The sequence below is a fragment of the Sardina pilchardus genome, unplaced genomic scaffold, assembly GCF_963854185.1.
Source record: "Sardina pilchardus unplaced genomic scaffold, fSarPil1.1 HAP1_SCAFFOLD_118, whole genome shotgun sequence".
Lineage (NCBI taxonomy): Eukaryota > Metazoa > Chordata > Actinopteri > Clupeiformes > Clupeidae > Sardina > Sardina pilchardus.
The window spans coordinates 85,001-102,643 of NW_026910936.1; the positions used below are offsets into that span (position 1 = coordinate 85,001).

Sequence of the window (17,643 nt, forward strand, 5' to 3'; positions counted from 1 at the left end):
TTGTTATTTATTCCTTATTTATTCATGTAAAATGTAAGTCCTTGTTACAAACACAGTAGACAGTAAAAGGCCAACCAGTGCTGGCTAACACTGTTTGAGTGCTTTTGGAGCTACTATCTACTGCGTGTGTGTATGCATGTGTGTGTGTGTGTGTGTGTGTGTGTGTGTGTGTGTGTGTGTGTGTGTCTGCGAGCGTGTGCGTGTGTGCGTGTGTGCGTGTATGTGTATGTGTGTGTGTGTGTGTGTGTGTGTGTGTGTGTGTGTGTGTGTGTGTCTGTCTGTCTGTGGCTGTGTGAAAGAGAGATGTGCAGTCCTCGAAAAAAGGCTAGAAATAGAAGCGTACCCAGGAATGTGCTTATGTTCCCAAACAGAGCGCTACTCTGTTCCACCGGCGCTATCAACGCGCTTCCCGGTACCTGCCCACAGTGAAGTGGTTTCCGTAGCGCCCAGAGGAGTGGGTCTTGGTGCAGAGCGGACGCAGACTCACACGTGGCAGAAAAAAAAAACAGCTGCAAACCTCATCGGTATATTTACAGCGGTAGTGAGCGCAGTGCTGAGTGAATCCTGCCATGCCACAGTAGGTGGGTCTACATGGACAGTTTATTTTTTGTCATTCCGATTGGACTATTCCAAATGAAAATGTTGTGTAATCTGTTTACATGGCGTAAGTGCTATTTTGATGAGGTGCTCTCAAAGCGCTTGAAAACCTTTCATCGGAATAGCCGTCGTTCCTTTGCTCTAGCAATCCGATTGACATACAGGGCTGTTCAGTCAGAATAAGAACGGAATACACCACCTCTTTCATTTCAATTAAAATTCTGATTGGATCGACGGTTTTATTCCGATCAAGGTGTTTACATGTGCAGCTTATATTCAGATTGAGCCGTTATTCTAATTGGAATACAGTAATTTCCTGTGTATTATTAGCCACATTGTGTATAAGCTGCAGGGCTGTGTTTTATGCACGTTAAAAGAAGCGAAACCATATTAATACCATATTAACGGTCCCCGTGTATCAGCCTCATAGCGGAAGAAATTTAGCAAAATCAATGTACAGTATAAGCCGCAGCTAATAGTCGGGGAAATTACCATTAATGTGTCCATGTGAAACCCACCTATTGTCTGGGTTCACCTGGGCCGGGCCGGGCCGGGCTGGGCTGGGCTGGACCGATCCAAGCTTCACCACGGGGGGAGAACCGGCACATGGGGCCTCCAGAGTGGAGCGGAGGAATTCCTGCCCGTCTCGGGAACGGTGCCAGGCCCTCCCTAATCAGCCACTGCTAGTGAATAGAGGCCCTTCTCTCCCGGGCCCACTCAGCAAGCACTCCTCTCTCTCTCGCTCTCTCTCTCCCCCTCTCTTTCTCTCTCTCTCTCCCCCTCTCTTTCTCTCTCCCTCTCTCTCTCTCTCTCTCTCTCTCTCTCTCTCTCTCCTCCTCTCTCTCTCTCTCTCTCTTCTAAGAACAGGGACATGGGCAGCCACAACGACGACTGCTTTAGATTTTCAACTCCCACAGTTACAGCAGCTGTGAGCCAGGGATGTTGGACCGTGGAAGTTCTGGCTGATGGGGATGCCTTTTTTCTTTAGACAAAATAAGTAAAATTAATCCTAAAATAACTGCAACACGCTTCTGAATTGTACTGAAAAAAAAAAAAAATGGACACTTGGTCAGATGATCATTTATACCTAGCAACTTCTGCCAGGCCAATGACTTCTTCAAACCATCAAAATGAACAAGAACCAGGTACCCTTCTCAATATGCAAAATACTGTATATGATGGTAACCACCAATAAGGTTCTACAGACCTAAAAGAGAAAACAATTATCATGTTGAATATTCAATTCTACTGATCGACAGAACATTGTCAGAGGCATTGCGAGTGGTTCACAGGGAGAACCCTGTGTCACACACTTGTGTCACTGTGACAGGAGTGTGAGTGTTGGATCGTGTGTTTGGATTGTGGGTTTTACAGTTTCTTCTGTTCTCTACGGTGTGCAGGCATTAGGCCTGGTTAGAACTGACAGGCCATAAAAGAAGACAAAACTAAATGCTTAAGATGATTCAGTTTTATATTTTTTACACAACTGAAGAGGAACATCAAAGGGACTGAGCGTGAAATGAGTGTGTGTGTGTGTGTGTGTGTGTGTGTGTGTGTGTGTGTGTGTGTGTGTGCATGAGTGACAGAGAGAGACACAGAGAAAGAGAGAGCGAGAGAAAGTGTGTGTATATGTGTGTGTGTGTATGTAAGAAAGAGAGAGTGTGTAGTGTGTGTGTGTTTGTTAGACTTCACAACATCAGTCAAAACTATACAACATTTTCAGCCAGCAGCCATTGATAACCTTGGTAATTTTTTTTCCCCTTTTCCCAACACTGTCACGTCTCACAGTTAATATAAAAAAAACAGAAGCGCTTTACACACCATAGAAAATGACATGTTTAAAAACAATACATCAGTGTTTCATATGATCGAAACCAAACTCTGCCCACGTCTACATATTTTCAATAGATTCATACTGATGTCAAACACAAGTAAAAATATGACATGGACCATCTTTCATATACATCATTATAATCATGCTACAAAGCCTCCAAAATATTATTATCATATTCAATTTCAGTGCATTTATAATCAGTTTTCAGAGTCAAAGTGAATCTGCCTGAACTGTCTGGGTCCAGGAGATGACAGCAAACTAGTCCAGTGAATTGGAGTGAGGTAAGATGTTGACAGGAGTAAATGTGTTGTATCTGTGTGTATACCGAGTGTGTGTGCGTGTTATACTGTATGTGTATGTGCATGTGTGCGTGCGTGTGTGTGTGTGTGTGTGTGTGTGCCTATACATGTATTCAACCTAATATTCTTGATTGCTTGGTGTCCTTTATTTCTAAATGATTGAGATTAAAAATGACAAGGTGTCTGTGTGCTTTTTTTTTACCATTTCACTACTGATTATTGTATGACAGCTGTTAAATTGTAAATATCACTGCCATTGTAATTTACATTTGAGTGTGTGTGTGTGTGTGTCAGTTTGTGTGTGTGTGTGTGTGTGTGTGTGTGTGTGTGTGTGTGTGTGTGTGTATGAGAGAGAGGAGAGAGACAGAGAGAGTGTGTGTGTGTGTGTGTGTGTGTGCGTGTTCTACAGAGGGAGAGATGGTAATTGAGTGTGTGTCCATGTGAGCGATTATGTATTTGACTGCGTGTGCTTTTGTACTTTCATACTTTTATGCAGAGGTTTAAAATTCATGGGGTAAGTAAAGGGATTTTGCAGAGCATAGGCACAACACACACAAGCACACACACCACACACACACACACACACACACACACACACACACACACACACACACACACACACACACACACACACATCCAAAGTTGCTTACACACACACACACACACACACACACACACACACAAAGACAAAGAAAGGTGCAGTCTTTCTCTCTCTATCACACACACACACACACACACACACACACACACACACACACACACACACACACATGCAGAGAGAGAGACAGAGAAAGAGAGAGCCGGAGCTTGTCTAACCCTTTCCTGTCCTATGCCCTGCTGAGTAGCACCATCCATAGTCAAACAGCAACAGTGATGAGGAGCACGGTGCTCATGAATACTGAGCTCTCCTCCTCCTCCTCCTCCTCCTCCTCCTCCTCAGCTTCCTGCTCCTCATGCTGGGCTGGCGAGTGAGGCGTGAGGCTGGAGTGTGTGCTTCCGGCTTCCCTCGCTGCACAATTATTCGCATTAGAATCCTTTTAGCTGTCGACTCAGCGGCCGAGTCATCAAGACCCAGGACTGGACTGGTACTGGACCGGGACTGGCCCGGAATCTCTCTATCTATCACTCTCTCTCTCTCTCTCTCTCTCTCTCTCTCTCTCTCTCTCTCTCTCTCTCTCTCTCTCTCTCTCCTTCTCTCTATCGCACACATTCTCTCTCTCTCTCCCCCTCTCTCTGACCCCACAGCTAATACATAAATAACGGGCTGAGGCTCAGAAACGAAGCTCTGTTTGTTTGCTCTGCAAAATCTCTTTCTGTAAACATGGTGTGAGGAAAATGCTAATCTTCAAAAAAATCTCCAGGAAAAAAAAAAAGAAAAGGAAAAAAAAGAAACAACATCAACAGAAAACAAAAGAAATAAAAACGAGAAACACATGGACATTTGTTCTGCATTATTCTAAAATAGACTCAAGAGTGAAACTAGCCAGAGTTCCTTTCTCTTAGTTTGTGTCAGTTTGCAACAGTTCGCAACGGTTTACGTCGGGCTTTACCGTTAGTGGTCTTCTGGCATCTGGTGCCAGCCGTTATAGTGACGGCCACCCCAAAGGGGTGGACGAGGGGAGAGGAGAGTGATGTCAAGAGAGGCCACAGCTGCTGATGTGGACGCTCGTCTAGTCTCTCTCTGGAGCCCTCTCGCTGCGTTGGTCAGCTTCGCTCGGCTGTTGTGACAACGGCCTTACGCATCTCCAGACAAGCCCAGCGACGGCGAGGAGTGTGTCTGTGGTCTGTGGTCAGTAGGACGACGTGATGATGAGTGGTTGGTCCGACCCTTCTCCCGACGGCCAGTTTGTGAGGGGCACCTGTGCCCGTCTGTGGTCTACACAGTGGACGTACGGGGGCAGGCGGGCGTGTGCCAGTGTGCCAGGGCATCGTCGCGGGCGCGGCGAGCATCAGAAGAGGCTGGTAAGGGTGGTCTGGGAGGGGCTGCGGCACTCGAGCACGTCCATGCCCCCGGGCACCACGCTCAGCACCGACGTGACGGTGGGCATGGTGGGGTTGGTGAGGTCCGTCAGGGTGGTGGGCGTGCTGGACGGGCTCATGGACGCGTTGGAGATCTCCGAGGCGGGTCCCGACGGCGTGCCACCCTGCAGCAGCGAGCCGTCCGAACCTTTGTCCACGCCCGTGTTCTCCTGGCGCAAGAGGTTCCGTCGGAATTTAGCCCGCGCGTTCTGGAACCAGACCTGAAGACAGGAGTGGGGGTGGGGGGAGGGGGTGGGAAGGTGGACAGACATGATTTACTATAACTGTGGAGGCGAGCTGAGTCAATATGGTAGATTTCTGCTTCAGTTAAAGAGATGGGAGGGACGGATAGAGAAAGAGAGAGAGGAAGGGAAGAATTGGGAGAGAGAGACAGAGACACAGAGGAAGAGAGAAGTGGAAACAGGGAGGGGGGTGTTAGTGAAAGAGATGGACAGAAAGCAAAAAGAGATGGGAGAGAGAGGAGAGAAGAAAGAGAGAGAGAGCGAGGAGAGAGAAAGGGAAAGAAGAGAGAGAGAGAGGAGAAAGAGGAAAGAAAGAGAGAGGAGAGAGAGAGGGGAAAGAAATGGAAAGAGAAGAGAGAGCGAGAGAGAGAGAAAGAGAGAGGGAAGAAAGGGAGAGAAGAGAGAGCGCAGTGGGAATTTTTGATATTGAATGACAAACAAGGCAAAAGAAAAGGCTTCATCAAAGCAAAATGACTGCTTTGTTTAGTGCAAGAAGTAATTAGAGCCATGAGATTTTCAGCACATTTGGTGTTCGCAAACCTTTTTAGCGTGTTTTTTTTGTTCTCGGCTGTCCCCAAGATAATTTGCTGTCGTGTTTGCAAGAATCAAGAATGAGTCTCAAATTTTCCTCCTTCTCCTGAATCCGTTTGATGTGACATATATTAACCCTTTCATGGCTCAGCTTGGCACAAAAACAGCTGCTACCGAATATTGTTTTCAATAGGAAAATTCTCACTATTTGAGACCTTCATACTTGCAATTATTTTTAATGGTGTTTTGCAAACAGAATAATATTTGTCGAATTAAAAATGTCTGTCATGCTGTTATTCAGGCATTTGTGAGAAAGTGACCAATAATTCACCAGTGAGAAGATATTCAGGGGAAAAACATTCAGTGGCATTCAGCAAAGACAATCCCCCGTAAATACTTTGTATTATTTGTCATTATTCTCAGATGTGTTGAGTGTTGCTAAAATGTCAGTGAGAGAGAGACAGAGAGAGGGAGAGACCTCTTTCTTGTCAGTGAAAAGACTATGGTTTATTTGAGCTGCACTCTACCTTATAAATAACATAAAATCCCATAAGAAAGCAGGATTGAAATTGCATTACTATTACAAACACTAGACTTAGCAACGATCTCTGTCTTCTGAATCTAACAAACCCCTTTGGCCCCTGACAATATGAGTCAAATTAGGAAGGTTTGCTTTGAATACATCGGGAAACAATTTGACAGTTTAGCACAGTCAACCTTTGAAAAGTGTTCATATTTTTGTTACTCAGCCAATGTTCCCGGGTCTAGTCTTTTAAATCAATACAGCCATTATGCAAAAAAATTTAAGAGATGTTTACTTTAGCTCAATTAGCATTGATATTGACATCATTGATGGTTCATATTTGCCATCGCTAACTTAGCTTAAGGGCACCTATTTGGATCCAGCCGGTAGGAGCTAGTTCCTGATTCCCCGATAAGATGGACAAAATGGACAGAGTCTGAAGGCTCCGTGTGTACCTGTATCTAACAGAACTATCTAACAGAGCTGAAACAGGGCTTCGACTCTGACTGGATCTGACCAGTAGGAAATAAAGGCATTTGACTGGAACCGAACAGTAGGAATTTACGGCCAACAGGAGCCGGGTCAAACCGCTTACTAACTTGACCCGACCAGGCAGGGCACTGAGGCAACTTCTCAAATCAATGATATATATGTCACATACACAAGGCACAATGTGAACTGACTCCAATGAGTATGCATTAAAAAAACACATGTAATGTACAAGAGTTGCCAGAATGTGTCCGTGTCCGTGTATGTGTAAGATGTCTGTGTCCGTGTTCGTGTTCGTGTTCGTGTTCGTGTTCGTGTTCGTGTTCGTGTTCGTGTCTGTGTCTGTGTCTGTGTCTGTGTCCGTGTATGTGTATCTGTGTGTATTTACACAATGTCTGTATCCGTGTACGTGTATGTGTATCTGTGTCTATTTACACAATGTCGGTGTGAAGTCTCACCTGCAGCACGCGTTTGGTAAGTCCGGTCTTCTGTGCCAGCTGTTTGAGGTCCTTGGCGTCAGGGTTGTGGTTGATGGCGAAGTAAGACTTCATGGTGCGCAGCTGGTGGTGCTTGAAGGATGTCCGCATGCGCTTGGTCTTCTGACCCGAGCTGTACTGGGAGTCGCGATCCATGGGATCCCCATCGTTCTCATTGCAGCTCAGAGCTGTGACGCACACACACACACACACACACACACACACACACACACAGACACATATTAGTTTTTAGTTAGATGTCTGAAATTGATACAAGAAACAGCTAATCTAATCACACAAACTGTGTTCTTGTTTGAGGCTTTGTTTTTCTTTTTACTGTCAATCAAATACAGCACATGGACACTAGATCAGTTCTGAGCAGTTCAAAGCCAGTCAGAGTGATACAACAAAACAATAACATTAGCCAAGCATTACATTCATGTGCATAGTGTGTGCAAGGTACAGTATGTTGTTCTAATATACACCGTTATCAGGTACATGTAGGATACACCTAACAACAAAACCACACTCACACACACACACGCGAGCACGCACACACACACACACACACACACACACACACACACACACACACACACACACACACACACACACACACACACACACACACACACACACACACACACACACACACACACACACACACACACACACACACACACACACACACACACACACACACACAGACACACACACACACACACACACACACACAGGCACACACACACACACACACACACACACACACACACACACACACACACACACACACACACACACACACACACACACACACACACACACACACACACACACACACACACACACACACACACACACATTACATTAGTGTACTGTTCTACACCATCATTAGGTACATATACACTACAAAACTTCCCGTCCACATAGAACCTTCCAGAGAATTGTAGTAAATAACAACAACAACAACAATAATAATAGCAACAATAAATGATGGGCATAAACGACTGACTGACTGACCGCTAAATGTCATTCTGTGGTCATTACTACTCTTAGTGTTCCTGTGAGTGCACACACACTCTCTGCATACACACACACACTCTCTCTCTCACGAGATTTTAAATAGCTTTCAGAGTCCCCCTCTCTCTCTCTCAAGATGAGATTTCAGACAGACCTCACAGCCACACACTCCCTTACCACGAGATTTCAAACAGACCTCAGAACCTAAATCTCTGATTAAAGGGATAGTTCGGATTTTAAGACACGAAGTTGTATGGGTTCCCTGTCAGCAACGTAGTGCATCAGCACTGACTTACCCCCGACAGCGTCCTGTGAGCCGAGATCCAGCCGGTTTTAGATCGTTTTTGATGCTGAAGAAAGTAGTCCGGCAAGTTTCTGGGGTCACGAAAGTAAAGTGTTTTTCTTCTCAAAACCATATGCGTTCAACAGAGTGATATATTTGCACCACAAAAACGTTGTCCAGGAAAAATTCAAACCTCGTTATCACTTACTTATTTTTCGCGATTCCTATCACTGCGCGCTACTGACAGCTGGACAACGTTTTTGTGGTGCAAATATATCACTCTGTTGAACGCATATGGTTTTGAGAAGAAAAACACTTTACTTTCGTGACCCCAGAAACTTGCTGAAGAAAATAGTCCGGCATCAAAAACGATCAAAAACCGGCTGGATCTCGGCTCACAGGACGCTGTCGGGGGTAAGTCAGTGCTGATGCACTACGTTGCTGACAGGGAACCCATACAACTTCGTGTCTTAAAATCCGAACTATCCCTTTAACCACACACACACACACACACACACTGCTGAAAGATCAATTCCAGTGGCAGTTGGCGAATGGCACAGAGTGTTGAAGAGTGACACGAGTAAAGAAATATGGACATGGCTCTAAGAACACCTATTCATCTGTTTACACACACACACACACACGACACACCAGTGTTCAGAGTTATGCTGTAATGGATTTTGAAGACTGAAACGCCTTGTTATTCATGACAGGGTGCTAAAATAAAAAAAAAAGCACCTTTCCTTCTTTTTTTTAAAATAAATAAATAAATAAAAAGACCAGGCCCCTTTGTGTCAATTCCGCAAGTAAGTTTTCTCAAAGTTTTACAACACTGATTTGTGCTATTGGGGGCCCTAATTCAAATGTGCAAAGTGAGGGAATGAGCAATATAGTGTGTAGACCTAGTGCAGAAAAACAGTGGGCTGACCCATCAATGTTTGCGCTTAGGAACTTGCACATTGTATCATCAAAACATATAGCCTAGATTGATTATGAAATACATTTCAACTGATGTTTAACTTTTTTTTTTGAAATTGATTTGGCAAAGTTACTAAATTACCTTTAGTTAGTCTTCCATTATATTAGATTGACGGAGATGGATTTTTCATGACATTGTAATTAGGGTCCATATGTAGCTTGAGGCCCTGGACTGTCCAGAACTGAATTGGATCTGGTACAGAACCATCACACCAGGGTCCGATCCATTTCAGAGTCTGACGTTACCTCAGAACCTTTGGGTCTATCAAATACTGAACTAAGAATCAAATCATATGTGCAAACACATAAACAAATGATTAAAGCAAATACGTCTAAATAAATCTATAAACCATACATGGATATTTTCATTCATTAAAGCGTACTATTTTACCATCTCGTGTTACATAGCCTATTAGCTGAATTAAAATGACAGGCGGAAGTGTGCTTTAGCTTCCAAGAAACTGGAGACTAATATGCACTCTCACCAGATCTTGGCAGGCGATTAAGTGTGGCTCGACGCATAGCAGTTCTGATACGATGTTTTCTGTCACAATAGCAAATATTGGTCATTGAAAATTTGTCAGCGCAACACTTAACATAATTAACCTTTGAAGCTTACAACGATGCATGTGGACTGTTCTCTCAAGCAGAGAGCCCAGCTGCTTGGACCATACCCATCATGACAGGAGGAAAAAATCAGGTAGCCTAAATCTACCACTCGTTTATTTTACTAAACAATAAACACACAAGGGCTGTGATTGCGCACAGGATTTTATAGTCCACTTTTGCCGGCAACCAAGTGTTTTACAAACCACTTCGAAAACCCCTACAAACACAATTAATTAGCCTACTTAACTACGCCAACTTGGGCTATTGCAAAAATATATTCGTTTACATCAATCGATATTAGCCCATGAGAAGCCTAATAATGGGACATTGCTCGCGTTTCCCAAGTTCATATCTGTTGCAGTAGAAACTGCGCTTTGTTGCAAGTATCTCTGACCTGAGGGGGGCGCCAGTGATCCTAACAGAGACTATTTTTGAATACTGACTATCCAAAATTGCATCAAATGTTTACTGAACTAATCGGGCGTCGGTGGCGAAACCCCCTGGATTCAGTCTGTCGCACATTAAAGCACTTCGTATTTCAGCCATGAGAGATGTAATATATGTAAGATAAATTAGAAATGATAGCAGAATTGTTTTATATGAATTGCAAGATCAAACAGATTGGATAAAATGCAAAGTTTCGCTTTTTTCTCTCTCTCTCTCATTGGATTATTTTATATTCTGGTCTTGCTCAATGCCATGTGTGTGTTGCTGATAGTAATTTTCAAATGTATGTGAAAACGCATACTCTAAGACAATCTGAAAATAGCCTCAGATGTACTGTATGTCTTGTGAGTATGTGGATGATACAAAGCAACTATCAAGCAGGGCTCTCTGTCCAAAGTAAAAGGCGTTATAGTTAAAAAAAAAAAAAAAAAAAAAAAAACCACTGTCATCACTGTGGACCACTTCACACTTAATATTTTTCACAAATGATAAAATAGAAACATACTTCACAATTTGGTGCACATTAAAAAGCGCAAATTGTGATTACTTGGAAATAAGCGACTCCGATGCTCTGTTGAGTTCTTGGCAAACGTGGAAAAGAATTGTTTAACTACGCAAGAGCCACCCTCACTCCCCCGTTCTCTCTCTCTTTCTTTCTCTCTCTCTCTCTCTCCCTCTCTGTCTTTCTCTTTCAATCTCTCACTCGCTCAGCTCTGCCCCTCTTTCTGTCTCCCCCTCTCTCGTCTTTCTAATCTTTTGGAGGTCCTGGCTTGCATTTAAGCCATTTTCCACTTGTCCGGCTCTATAAGCGTCCAGCATTCTCCTGCTTGACCCTCCGTGATCACTGGTGCCTAATGGCCGAGTTGAGGCGGCCCTTTCCGCTGCGGGACAACTACTCACGTCCTCCCAGCTCAAGTGTACAGCAGCTCTTTTAACCCAACCAGCACTTGGGCACTTTTCAGTTTCAGACCTCTTACAAAAGAAAGAAAATCCAAACTATTACTTCGTCGGAACAGTTCTTGATTATGGCTATGGACAAGCCAAGGCTAAATCCTTACAGGCCAGTCAGATTTGTCTGAACTGATGTAAGGGGAACATATTTTTGCATTTGTGTTGCTTGAAAAATGCTCAACACCACGTTACTGTATGTATAGGGCTGTCAACTGAACAGTGCGTTTGCAAAAATCTTCAGGATGACCAAATGAAAGCTGCTCAGTTGCAACATAGCCTAGTCCCATGCCGTTAACATAAAGCATCGCTTTTCAATGCCAAGTTCATGTATCGAATACTGAAAAGAGCCAACAATGCTGAATCATATGGAAGTGTTTAGTAAAACCAAAGATGAACATGTTGCTGTCACTGTTAAATATGCGTTTAATCAGTAGCCCACTGATTATACTAGGCCTGAAACGTCGCTGCCATTTAATATGTTATTTTAAATAGCATTAAATAGCATTGTCTATAGTTCTACACCTACGCAGATTGTTTTTTTGATATCGTACTCATTGCTCATATAGGGTTGATCATAAAATAATAACAATAATAGCAATAATAATAAATCATTTTAAAAAGGCGTAAATCACGTAGGCCTAAACTTCAAAACACATATTGAACTTCATAAGTTAATTCCCATTTTGGCCCTACCTTATATGTTTTCCCGACAAAGAACTTTCGACATAATAATCACAGAGTTCTAATGTCATAGTCCTTACATGAGGCAACATCTACTGGTGTCAAGCACGTCTTCGTGAGAACGCATACACGTGCGTCCAAAAGTGCATGTGCATAAATCACAACCTAATTTACACTGGGATGGGATTATAGAAGCCATAGAATAGCGGTCAAGCCGTCTCATGGGCTCAAGTGTGTGTGTGTGTGTGTGTGTGCGAAAAATCATACGCACCTTGATACAGCACGAAAAGACTTAAGCATTAAGCTGCGATTGAGGACTTTTTACAAACAAATCTACCACTAGCCTGCTATAGACATTCCCTGCACCCAAAATTGCCAGGCGGTAAGTGCCCGACCAAAATCGTGCGGTAGAGTGAACTGGCCCTACCTGCATTGTAGGCGGCTAGATCGGCTCCTGGCCCGGGACTCTTTCGTTTCCTGGGTCGACCTTTCTGCACCGTGCTGACGCCGTTATAATATGAGAGTCCCAACGGTCCAGCCGTACCCAGTCCTTTAGCAGACGCTACATCCGAGTGATTGAAATGTGCCGGATAGTCCCCCTGGATGAGGCTTTCAAAATGGAGCCGACAGTACACCAAGCTGTCCTTCATGCCGAAATGGTCCCCTGTCGTAAGCATTTTGTTGCAGGTCGTGCAGGTGAAACAGTTCAGGTGGTAGACCAGGTCGCGCGCCCTCATCACCATCTCCGACGCCGAAATGCCCAGGTGACATCGCGCGCACCTCTGCACTGAAAACCTCCTGCAGAAAGAAAACAAATTGTTCTATATTCGTTTTGTTCGTTTTCATCCCTTGAAAGAATAACTATTTCAAACAAACACATAGTGAAACCAGGGCTGGACTGGGACCAAAAAACGGCCCGGGCATTTTTGGCCATAGTGGCCCACCATGATAATTTACACGATAAAACATATGTGCACACTGTTTTGTTTGTAAAAAATATTAAAGTAAACCGCAGTAGCCTGCATGGAAGCGAGTAGGCTAGCCTACCCTTGCTAAAAAGATAATAATAATTATTATACTCTCTCTCTCACACACACACACACACACACACTAGAGTGACCTTTAAACCAGCAAGGATGAGGTTGTGCACAAAACTCATGCTATTAAATGCTTCACTAAATAAAACCTGCTATAATTTATGTTGAGCATTTGCACAGTTTTAGCCAACAATTCACCTTGATACTATTTAGTGAAGATGTATAGGCTACACATCCCAAAACATTTTCATTGTTAATTCCATGGGCTATCACCATTCCTGTTTCATTCCATGCGTCTGACTGCATGTCTGTGTGTATGGGTATCTGCTTGTCGCAAAGAAATGTGATGGTTTGCTTGTTGTACTGCGTCAAGATTGACAACAATTTCGACCAATCGTGACTGTCTTAAGATTTCAGAAGGTTGATGGCGAGCCGACAACTCGTTAATTTAATGGGTATCGCAATTCAAATGCATGCGAGAGGGGTAGGCCTACAGAGAAACCACATGAAAAGACGCGCTCACACTATAAAACTTTGTTTTGCTTAACGGGGTGCTGAATCCTACATAGTAGGCAGGTTAATGCATCTAAAAGTAGCAAGGGGAAGAAGCAGTCGCAGATTTCAAACTTTTAATTGTTCGTTGTGCGCCCAAAAAGTTCAGCCAACATTTCGGCTACTTCTTACCTGCCTCACAGTAGCTATTCTGACCTCCTCCTCAATCTGTCCCTGCTGGGTCACGTCTCTCACCTCTTCCTCCTCCTCCGAATCAATTTGAATAGCTACTTCTTCCTCTGTGTAACTCTGTTGCACACTCGCATGTGCCTCTCTGAAGCCTGCACTCGGTGCTGCTTCTGCACTGCTGCTATATGTCGACGGCCCTGTTTGAACTTGTGGTGGCAAACATTTCTGTAATTTTAGCACATTTTTGCTGCATCCACTTGTAGGCTTTTGCCTTTTATCTCGCAACTTCTCTGCGCCCCCCTTGCGCTTTTGTGGTTTGTCTTCGTACATTTTCATAGGACGGTCTCAAACTCCGGTCGAACCCCAGTCAAGAGGGAGATGAGGCCGGGAGGGAGATAGGGAGGACCCTGAGATTTCATTGGACTAGCCCAATGTCCATTAAGGCAGTCAACCAATGGGCCGCGATTCGCCACCGTTGTGGCCGTACGCTATATAAATGAGCCTAATAATTTTTTTTATTATTATTAAATTGACAGCCTCGGCCCAAATATATGCGTCGGCCCACCGGGCATTGCCCGGTATGCCCTATGGCCAGTCCATGCCTGAGTGAAACACATTTACACAAAATTGTTTTACACTTTGAAATCTAACAAATATAATTTCCTCTTAAGATAATCAAGTAAACCACTTGGGCAATACAGCAACTGGGCATAATCAGTGACCAAGTGTAGTGTTTATACAGAGACATTAAGATTATCATAACATTAACGCCATTTAACGCTACACATTGGGAATGTATCAGCATGAAGTGTATAAACAGAACTTTCAAGAGACGCGGACCTGTTTTGGTTTAATTAAAGCAATTACGCTTAAAACGAGCTGTCTAATTGATAATGGGCGCTCTTATCCATTAATTACACCATACTCACAACTGCTCGTATAATTTGACAGAGTGGCTTTTGAAAAGGCTCTCACACCAAAATGAAGCCCATCATTATTTAATGACCTTATTATGGACCCAAACCCACTTTACAATGCTCAACCGGAAGACTATCACAAACAAACGCCTGAATTTATATTCAGGCCCATGTGCTATTCGCTCGAGTCTAGGCCCCATCATACACCGATAGTGACACTGAGCAGCCAAAGCCATGAAAAGTTGGAACCCTTCACACTCAGACACTTTTTTGTGTTAAACTACTATGAAATTGACATTTGTCTTACTAAAACACAATTCATATTTGCATAGGCATATTCATTCTTCCCCTCACACATCGATGTGATGAAGGGACACACGGCCCAGTAGCCTACTTCTATACGGACAGTGAATCAGAAGTTTTATGAAATAGCAGATGTAGGCTACACAAAACACATAGCCTAGATTTCTTTGATATTGTTTTTGTTTTAACATTCGCGTCTGGCACTAATACTTCGTTTGTTACCTGTAATAGTCCTCCTTGCAGTAGATGCTGCCGTCTTTGCTGAAACAGGTCAGCTCGGACTCCAGGTTGAGTTTGCATTCACAGCACTTGAGGCAGCGCATATGCCACTGCTTGTCCACGGCCAGTAGATAGTAGCGGTCCGAGATTCTCCCCCCGCAGCCGGCGCACAGGGCCACCCTGTCTCCGCTGATGGACGGCATGCTCTGGAGAGAAGCATACACAACACACGGACTTACCACCACCGAGCAGTCGGATAGAGCCAAGGATGGGGCAAGAACAGCGGCATGTTTCATCACCATTCCCGCTTTCCTGACAGATTTATGCTACTTGACAACAACCCTGATACGACCAGAATAGACAAGCTGGTATGCAAGCTTAGCAGCTTCTCTCTCATGCATGTGTGTGTGTTTACTGGGGTGAGTAAAACCTAGTCAGCCTGCAACCAGATGGGAGGGGCATCATTTCAAAACACAATCTTCCGTCCCACAAAGTAAATTCAATTCATTTGACATTAGGCTGCATACTTTTCCATTTATGACATCCCACACTACATAAACACACTGTTAGGCTGTAACATGATCTGTGATTGCAGCTCGTCATTATACAGATATCTTATCTCTACAATGTCTAACAAGTTCAGTACGAATAGGCAAGACACTCACATTGCAGGGGTAGCCTACAACTGTAGCCTGTAAGTTATAGAAAATGTTGGGCATGGAATTGCATGGCCTGTTACGCTTTGAAATGTCAGTAGCACAATTCTTTTAAAACAGCACTTATACTCAATAAAACAAATATCTAATTCGGAAAACTGGACGACAAAAATGTAGACATGTAGAGAAAAAATACACATTGAAATATTTATGGGAAAACGCTGGCGTGCACGCACAACAAACCATACACACAGCACACAGAAAAACACAGGAGCGCACAAAGAAAATAAAACTGAAAACGACCATATTTATTTACATCCACTCTCTTTCCTAACGAATTTATACCTTATGAATGTCCAAAAGGTAATACAAAAGGTAATCAAAGCATTTTAATAATAATAATTTAAAAGTGGTACATTTACCGTTTAAGATAGACGAACTTAAACAAGGCCTTAAAGCTTTGTCTATGTGTATAAGGCTCACACAAAATCTACTTTTTAAACAATATAGAATGAGCAATTAACTGAGAAACTGTTAGTTGTAACTACAATGATCCCATATCAATAATTAACAAGACCTAAATATATAGGCACCTTGCAGTTTTGTTAATATGATAACTACAGTGTTATATTGACTAAAAGTTAAATACATCAGTAGCTACATCCGTAATAAAATGTAATAGCTTAAATAATTTGAACTATGTTTTAACAATGCTTTGTTCAATGACACAATGCCACTAAATACAGTTTGTTCTTCAGAGTGATGTCTAATGTAAGAAGGACTATTTGTCTTTGTAGCACAAAAGTGTAGGCTATGTTTGTTTGTTGTTGTTGTTTTTTTTTTTGTACAGTTTACGAATCAGTCATCTCACCCACAACGGCGAGAGCCTGAGGGAGGTTAGGAGGTTTCTCTTACCGTTCCTGTCTCCCCCATGTCTATTGCCGAGCTGATCGCCGACGAGTCGCCTTTACCTCTCCGCTCCATCTCCTCCATGACGCCCTGCATCTCTCCTCCGGGGAGACCGTGGAAAAGCATCGTTGCAGCCGACGAGAGCAAATTACACGTGCTTCCCTCTGATCTGCAAGCCAAGATTTCCGTAAGACGCAAACCCAGCCCCATGAATCGGAAGTTCAAATGACCTTTTTTAAAAGGAAAAAAATGGGGCAAGTTAAGATTTGGAATGCAGGGGCGTAGTACTACCAGCCAAGTCTAGAGTCCAATTCTTTATTTTTGGAGGGGGAAAAACCCGACGAATCCCTCGAAAGAATCAATCCGTGCAGCTACAAAATTTTGTCATTACCAAAAAAAAAGGCTACACAAGGATTGTGAGATTCCAGCAGGATAGGCTGAAAACGTACCAGCAGAGCACGCATTTGTTACTGTGCCTTCCCCTCTCTCCTTGTGTATTTTCGGATTGGGCGTTTTGGGGATTCATTTGTCAGTCAATAAATATACTGAAGTTCACTCAAACGCCTTTCCCCTGAAAGTTATCAATCGGACAAGTGGCGCATCGACTGCATTTAAACAGAGGGATGAATCAGTTCCAAATGTACTACATTAAAACATAATCCAGCATATGTGCCTGAGAGCGAGATAAGGATAGAAGCAGGTCTCAACTGAAGAAAATACACGTGTCTTCATGTTTCTGTCATATCCTCTGGGTCTTGGTGCCACCGGAAGAGAATAAAAATCAGAAATTGTTACACTATTGCACGTTGCTCTGGATGCAAAGGCGTATCAACTGATGGAATTTCATCAAATATAACAATGGCTTGCTGCCACCTGCTAAAAACCGATGTCCCTTCTCTTTTCAAGTTTTGTTTTTCCACCAAAGGAGTGCTGTCGCCGTTC

General features: G+C 43.4%; 1 protein-coding gene across 1 annotated transcript; it reads right to left on the reverse strand.

The window, feature by feature from the left end:
- Positions 1–4,679: 4,679 nt before the first annotated feature.
- Positions 4,680–16,842, reverse strand: LOC134074823 (LIM/homeobox protein Lhx2-like). Its single transcript, XM_062530507.1, has 5 exons — positions 16,708–16,842; positions 15,140–15,342; positions 12,407–12,777; positions 6,993–7,198; positions 4,680–4,970 (listed from the first exon to the last, which is right to left on the reverse strand). The coding sequence occupies exons 1-5, from the start codon at positions 16,825–16,827 to the stop codon at positions 4,680–4,682; spliced, it is 1,191 nt and encodes a 396-aa protein (XP_062386491.1). The 5' UTR covers positions 16,828–16,842.
- Between the last annotated feature and the right edge of the window lie 801 nt (positions 16,843–17,643).

Bases quoted from the DNA above. Each gene is read 5' to 3' on its own strand.
- LOC134074823 (XM_062530507.1), bottom strand. From the start codon at position 16,827: ATGCTTTTCCACGGTCTCCCCGGAGGAGAGATGCAGGGCGTCATGGAG. The intron at 15,343-16,707 runs GTAAGAGAAACC...GCTTCTCTCCAG, and splicing joins ACATGGGGGAGACAGGAACG to AGCATGCCGTCCATCAGCGG. The intron at 12,778-15,139 runs GTAACAAACGAA...TTCTTTCTGCAG, and splicing joins TGCAAGGAGGACTATTACAG to GAGGTTTTCAGTGCAGAGGT.